At 39.6% G+C, this 7,390-nt stretch overlaps 1 protein-coding gene across 1 annotated transcript in view; it reads left to right on the top strand.

Moving 5' to 3' along the window:
- Positions 1–1,208: 1,208 nt before the first annotated feature.
- The window catches only part of clybl (citrate lyase beta like), a 213,777-nt gene continuing 207,595 nt past the window's right edge, over positions 1,209–7,390 (top strand). Inside the window, exon 1 of the mRNA XM_024402713.2 lies at positions 1,209–1,345. Coding sequence (XP_024258481.1) covers positions 1,302–1,345 — 44 coding nt within the window. The 5' untranslated portion in view covers positions 1,209–1,301. The remainder of the gene's footprint in view (positions 1,346–7,390) is intronic.

Below are 7,390 nucleotides of genomic sequence, written 5' to 3'. Positions count from 1 at the left end.
TGAGGCAAATGGTGATCACCCCAGAGAGTGACAGGTTTTCTGATGCACGCCACTACCTATTTTTTTTTAAAGGTATCTGTGACCAACAGATAACTATCTGTATTAGATTGTGCTTAGATTTATAACAGACAGTTTTAGAAACATAGAGAACTTTACTTTCACATTACATCAAAATAATTTCACAAATGCAAAATATACACTTACTGTACACTGTTAAAACCGTCTTTATCACAGTCGCAGCTGACAGTATTTTTCAATGCCAACATGTTTCTGGCGGTCTTCTTCTATTACACACAAGTGTTCGGAGCATGCTAATGAATTTAAATCAATTGATAACCTGACATGAACTGTATCTCAGTAAAATCTTTGTTGCGTATACATTTTTGTTCAGCATAGTAATGATTATGTGCCCTGGCTGAGCCAGGGTGAAATTCCCCCTTTAACAACTAATGAGAATGTTTTCATTTCTCTCATTGACCTATCAAACCCTGGCCTGTTTGGCAAGACTTCCTGTTGCAGATACACCTCCCCTAACATTCGTCTACAGTTGGTTGTTTCAGCCTAACCACTCAAAACAGACCAATGACACCTGGAACGAGATATAGATATATATATAAATACATATTTTTGAAAATATAATTTCACTGGCTGAGAGCAACAAAACCGTGTTGTAACACGGCTAAATTGTGACTGACTAATCTACAAATAATAAAAATAATGACTCGTTAATTATGATGTCAGGTGATTTGCGTAGTTAATATTCTATGTCTATGTAACAGTCCGTTCCTCGCCCCGAACCGGGCTCGAACCAGGGATCCTCTGCACACACCGAAAACTGACACCCACGAAGCATCGTCACCCATCGCTCCACAAAATCCACGACTCCACTAGTTCAAGGTCTCAGGGTGGGTGACGTCACCGATTGAAACGCTGTTAACGAGCACCACGGTTCACTAAACTAGCCATTTCACATCGGTGATATCTACAGTCATAGCTGATTCGATATTCTCTTAAATAGTTGTACTTGTTACTACTCCATCAAACCCTCTGTAAATGGAGTTAGCTTTGCATGGCCCGGTGATCCGAGTTCGCAGACTGTGTATTTCCATTGGTCCTTAAATAAAATCTTCACCCGCCCGTGGCACCGGGCCATGCAAAACGAACTAACCATCTGTATTTGACATATGCCACGAGGAATCTGCCTCTTAGCTGGCTCAAAGGCCAATCAGAGCTCTTCGTTTGCTCAAGAGAAATACACCAGAAGCCAATCCCGTTGTACCTATAGAAAACGTTGAAACAAAATGGCGCAGTCCATAATTCGAGCTATCAGACGAGCTGTCCCACAGTAAGTTAGACATTCAACAATCAATGCTGTTGTGAACGAGGCTTTGTGTGACTGCAAATTACTACGAGCTTCAGTAAACCAAAACTGAGATATTGTGTCGACTGGCATGTCGTAAAAATACAGCTTTCGTTTATTTTTACCAGCATTAGCTAGTTATAGCTACTTTCAGCTATCAGAGTTAGTCAACAAAAGTGACATTCACAAGTAGTTCATTCACATTATACTTTCATTATAATTACCATTCGAGTTGATTGATCACCTACGTCTTGTTACAATGTTTCATGTCCGTGCCACACGTAGTAGATACTGTAGTTTCAATTTGCACATGTATGCAGCGTTGTCATTATTTATAATAATGTAAATAGATCACTTCACGCTATATCTTTAGCCCCATTTTATTGTGAACTGGTTCGATACAGTAACTAGATGCATTTGGAGTCGCATGTGCTGTGTTTCTCTTCAAGCTAGGTTATTGACAACTTGACCAGGGGTGTTAAACTCACTCTTTGTCTGTAGGTTTTTCATTTAAGTCCACGACAATCAGGTGTGGCCAGTTCCTTACTAATTTGTGACCTTAATTCATCAAGTACAAGTGAGGAGCGAAAACGCGCCGACTTTCGGTCCTCCTGGAATGAGTTTGAAAAGTGTGGTGTAGATCCTATAGGATGTGTTTTGTCAGACAGGGTTAACCATAGGGCGTGCAAATATTTTCGCTTCTCAGAACAGATCATTCTTAAACACATACTTCACCTGATACAGTGCTTTGGTGATATGAGTTCTTAACATTGGCATAACGGGATTTCGATTCTGAATTGTGATACGGTTTTAGATTTATTTAAATTATTTTTATTTAACCTTTTATTTAACTATGCAAGTCAGTTTAAGAACAAATTCTTATTTACAATGACGGCCTACTCCGGCCAAATGACGCAGGGTCAATTGTGCGCCGCCCTATGGGACTCCCAGTCACAGCCGGTTGTAATACATCCTGGAATCGAACCAGGGTCTGTAGTGATGCCTCCAGATCGGAGATGCAGGGCCTTAGATCAGGACCCCTAAGGACACAGAGTTTCTCAACCCAGAGGTGCAACATCACAAGACTTCCAGGAAAGCCAGACTAAAACGTAAAGCGCTTTACTTTCATATCACATCAAAATAATTTCACAAATGTAAAATATGCACTTACTGTACACTAATTTAACCGACTTTATCACAGTTGCAGCCGACGGTGTTTTTCAGTGAAAACGCGTTTCTGGCGGCCTTCTTCCATTACACACAGATTTTCGGAGCATGCTAGATAGTGACCAGCTGTCTTCTGTAAACACACACTGTAACATGGATATGTGACTGTGTGTGAACACTAACCCTATAAAAGTGTATCAATTTAAACTTTGTTTTTAGAAAATTATTTCTCACTGATATGAAAGAGAAGTTCCTTATGGTTCCAAAACCATACCACAAGTGTTAATGTTCAGACCGAGCATATGGGCTCTTAACAAGACTCCACTCTACAGAAGACGTCTTTGTCCAATGACTCTTTTGTGTAATGGAACTGAGTCATAGTCGAGGGCTGTAAGGTCAATTGTAAGGGCAATTGTACACAATTGTTGAGTCTCGACCTGTCACATCTGCACTTAATTCCTTTGGTTGGACTTAATGAGGAACTTCAAACTGTTTAAAAGTCAATTACAAAGGTGGCAGTGTGGTTTGTAGTTCTAGTAATCTGTCCGTATTGGTCATTGGGAAACATGGTGCGAGGTGGCTCTACTTCAAGGCAGATTCATTTCCAGAGGTGCAACAGTGCTAATCTGCAGCGTAAAGGTGACTGTCACGCCAATCTACTGTTGGAGTGTGTGTGAGGTGTACAGTGATAGTGTTTTATACCTGTATTGTTTTAAGGATATGTGCTTAGTGTCAGTAATTAGGGCCACCAGAAGAAGACAACTAGGCTAAACTCATTTGTGATTTTCATGCTGTTTGAAATGTGATTGTATTGTAAATTGTATTTTTTTAGACTCTTGGAAGATTCATCCAAATGAGGACTAAAAGAGATCAATTCAAATCTAAAGGAAAAATACCCTGTTGCTTAGTCTGTATAAAAAAAATATATATAAAAAAAAATATATATATATATATATATATTTATATATATTTATATTTTAAGTGTTGTGTGTCCACAGATATGATTATCTTAGACATATTTTTATACTAGATATAAACCCGAAACTTCATGAAAAACACATTCTCAGTGGATGTGTACTTGGTCCATGCAGACTTTCTGTGTTTTAGCAGTGTAAAGATGCGGCCGGAAAAGGAAGCGGAATCCCACTGGGCACAGACGTTCAACGTGTAGTTTTAATTTACATTTGGTTGAGTTGTAAACTAACATGAATTCATTGAAAAGTATACAGAATTCACCATGTCATTGGATTTAGGTTAAAAGTTGGTTGGAAAAAATGAAACAATTCCCTCACCTTGGTGACCTTTTGCAAATCCAATCAGTTTTCCATGTTAATTCAACATCATCACATTTAATTTTTTGGTTGAAATGACTTGGAAGCAATGTTTATTCAACCAGTAGGATGTGTGTATTTGTTTTATGGAGAGACCTTGAGCTGTAGCCTTGGATTTGGCGCCAGGGCCGACTGCTCTTTGTCACAAACACCCTCATGTCAAAGATGCAACAGCATCCTGGAGGAAACATTGACTGCCGCTATGAAATCGACAAGTGATGAAAGTCACCTAGAGCTTGTCAATTAGGTAGCCGGGGCCTGGACCTTATAGCTTAATAGGCAGTTTCCCCTTTCAGGGTCTGCCAGGCTTTTATAGCACAGGTTATAAAAAAAGTTTAATGTCCCCATAACAACATTTTAAATTAAGACTTACTGCATAAAGCCGTGTGGCTACTCGGCAATCATGGCAGACTGTTTTGTAAAGTGGCATTTTGCCTAAATTGGGAGGTAGGTTTCCGATCAAAGCACCACCACAACACTTTATATTTTACAGTGAAGGCTGCAACAGAAGCAAACTCCTTTGTTGGTGACCCTTCCGTCCACATGTGATTGGTTGGGGGAATGGCTGGCTCACTGAGAAACTCTTGAAGACTCACGTTATTGGGATTAAGTAGGCCATGTTAATATTATTTCACACCTTTATCTCCTCCCACTGTGCAAAACTGGTTAAATCAACATGGTTTCCTTGTTATTCCAGCAATAAATAAAAAAATGTTGAAATAACATAGAAAACTGATTGGATTTGAAAGTCATCAACGTAAAGGAATCATTTTTTCACCCAACTTTTAACCTAAATCCAATGACATGCTGAAATGTTTTGTTGATTTCATGTTGAATTCACATTAGTTGACAACTCAACCAAAAGTAAATCAAAATTAGATGTTGAAATCAAAGGAGGCTGTTGGGAGGAGCTATAGGGGTACAGGCTCATTTTAATGTCTGGAATGGAATCAATGGATAGCTTCTCCCACCAGCCTCTGGTTGAAACTATGTCTGTGCCCAGTGGGTTCTTTGTCTATAAAAAATTATCTGAGCTGCATGCGGTTGAACAAGTCACAGGAAACATGCGCTGCATTCATTCATATGGACAGAATATTGTGTATATATAGCCTACAGTTATTGGGTGCTGGATCCTTATATATAGTAATCCAAAGAACAGAAATAGGACAGCACCCTCTTACTTCATGGAGACTAGACTTTTTGAAGAAATTAGAGACTTGTTCAATGGACTCAAATGACTTGTGCATTATGGATGTCTCTAGCAATTTATGTGAATATTCCTCATCAAGAGGGTTTAGATGCAATGAAACAATATTTGAATCAAAGAACAACTGGTTCCCCCCACTGACTTACTGCTGAGCTTGACTAATGAAATATTGACTAAGAATTAAGTTTGAAGACAGTTACACCTAATTATGCTAATTTGTTTACGCGGAAATTTGAGTTGGACTTTGTAAACTATAGTAATCCCTATTCTAAGTTTATCAAAGTGGTTTTGAGATATATCGATGACATATTTTTATAGATTTGTTATGCCATGATCAGAGGGAACTCTCCTAATAATTCCCATTTGGGTGGGAGGATAAACGTCCGAGGTAGAATAACATGTAACACAAAATATGTTGTATATCTCCTTAGGTGTTTTTGTAACTTTTATTATGTGGGTAAGACCAAATGTGAATTTAGGATATGTGAGCATAAGAGCGTAATTTGCAACCGTGATGAAAAATCACCTGTTGCCAGGCATTTCAAAAGCCATAATCATGAACTAAGTTCCTTACGTAATATGGGCATTGAGTTGGTGAAGGCGCCATGTAGAGGAGGTGATAGGGATAAATTACTTCTACAAAGAAAGACATAATGGATAGACTGCTTGGGCACTCTTGCCCCAACAGGCCTTAATGAGGAATGTTATTTTTATAGTTTTTTTTTGTAGTAGGTTATAAATAGGCCAAGCTTTTAGGTAATGACGTCATGTATTGTGTGTTGATATATCTTTATTTGATTTTCATGTTTCCCCCACAGCTCCCTCTGCTGGGATCTCTTGATTGGGCCAATACTGACTGTGAATTTATAATTATGCCCATCTGTGTGGTGTTGTCGTTGTGACATTGACTGCCAAGGGCTCATCCCCGAATTGTTTATGTGGCAATAAAATAAGTCAATTTACCATAGTGCGGTCCTATTTCTGTTCGATGGTTAAAGGCCAACATTTGGTCGTTTAAATTAATAATCAGTCTTTGTAACATTTCTAGCTATAGAAATTGAAACATAATTATTTATTTTATTGTGCGCAGAACGGCTGGGGAACTCGTTTAATCCCGCCTATAGGTCTACTACAGTTTCTTCGGAAAGTATTCAGACCCCTTTTCCACATTTTGTTACATTACAGCCTTATTCTAAAATGGATTAAATGAATAAATGTCCAAGGGCAATCTACACACAATACCCCATAAAGACAAAGCAAAAAAAACAGTTTTTTAGAAATGTTTGAAAAAAGAAATACATTATTTACATAAGTATTCAGACCCTTTGCTATGAGACTCAAAATTGAGTGCATCCTGTTTCCATTGATCATCCTCAATGTTTCTACAACTTGTTTGGAGTCCTCCTGTGTTAAATTCAATTGATTGAACATGATTTGGAAAGGCACGCACCTGTTTAAGAGCAAAAACCAAGCCATGAGGTCAAAGGAGTTGTCCATAGAGCACGAGATAGGATTGTATCAAGGCACAGATCTGGGGAAGGGTACCAAAAAATGTCTGCAGCATTGAAGGTCCCCAAAAACACAGTGGCCTCCATCATTCTTAAATGGAAGAATTGTGGAAGCACCAAGACTCTTCCTAGAGCTGGCCGCCTGGCCAAACTGAGCAATCAGGGTAGAAGGGCCTTGGTCAGGGAGGTGACCAAGAAGCCGATGGTCACTCTGACAGAGCTCCAGTTCCTCTGTGGAGATGGGAGAAACTTCCAGAAGGACAACCATCTCTGCAGCACTCCACCAATCAAGCCTTTATGGTAGAGTGGCCAGACGGAAGCCACTCCTCAGTAAGAGGCACATAACACCCCCTTGGAGTTTGCCAAAAGGCACCTAAAGACTCTCAGATCATGAGAAACAAGATTCTCTGGTCCGATGAAACCCAGAGTGAGCTCTTTGGCCTGAATGCCAAGTGTCACGTCTGGAGGAAACCTGGCACCATCCCATTCCAAAAGGACAATGACCCAAAGCACACAACCAAGACAATGAAGGAGTGGCTTCAGGACAAGATTCTGAATGTCCTTGAGTAGCCCGGACTTGAACCCGATCGAACATCTCTGGAGAGACCTGAAAATAGGTGTACAGCAATGCACCTCATACAACCTGACAGAGCTTGAGAGGATCTGCAGAGAGGAATAAGAGAAACTCCTCAAATACGTGTGCCATGCTTGTAGCGTCATACCCAAGAAGACTCGTGGCTGTAATCGCTGCCAAAGGTTCTTCAACAAAGTACTGAGTAAAGGGTCTGAATGTGATATTTCGTTTTTTAAAATTTGT

The sequence above is a fragment of the Oncorhynchus tshawytscha genome, linkage group LG03, assembly GCF_018296145.1.
Source record: "Oncorhynchus tshawytscha isolate Ot180627B linkage group LG03, Otsh_v2.0, whole genome shotgun sequence".
In the NCBI taxonomy this organism is placed as follows: domain Eukaryota; kingdom Metazoa; phylum Chordata; class Actinopteri; order Salmoniformes; family Salmonidae; genus Oncorhynchus; species Oncorhynchus tshawytscha.
The sequence above is the reverse complement of the archived record's forward strand: the minus strand, read 5'-3'. Positions and strand labels throughout refer to the sequence as shown.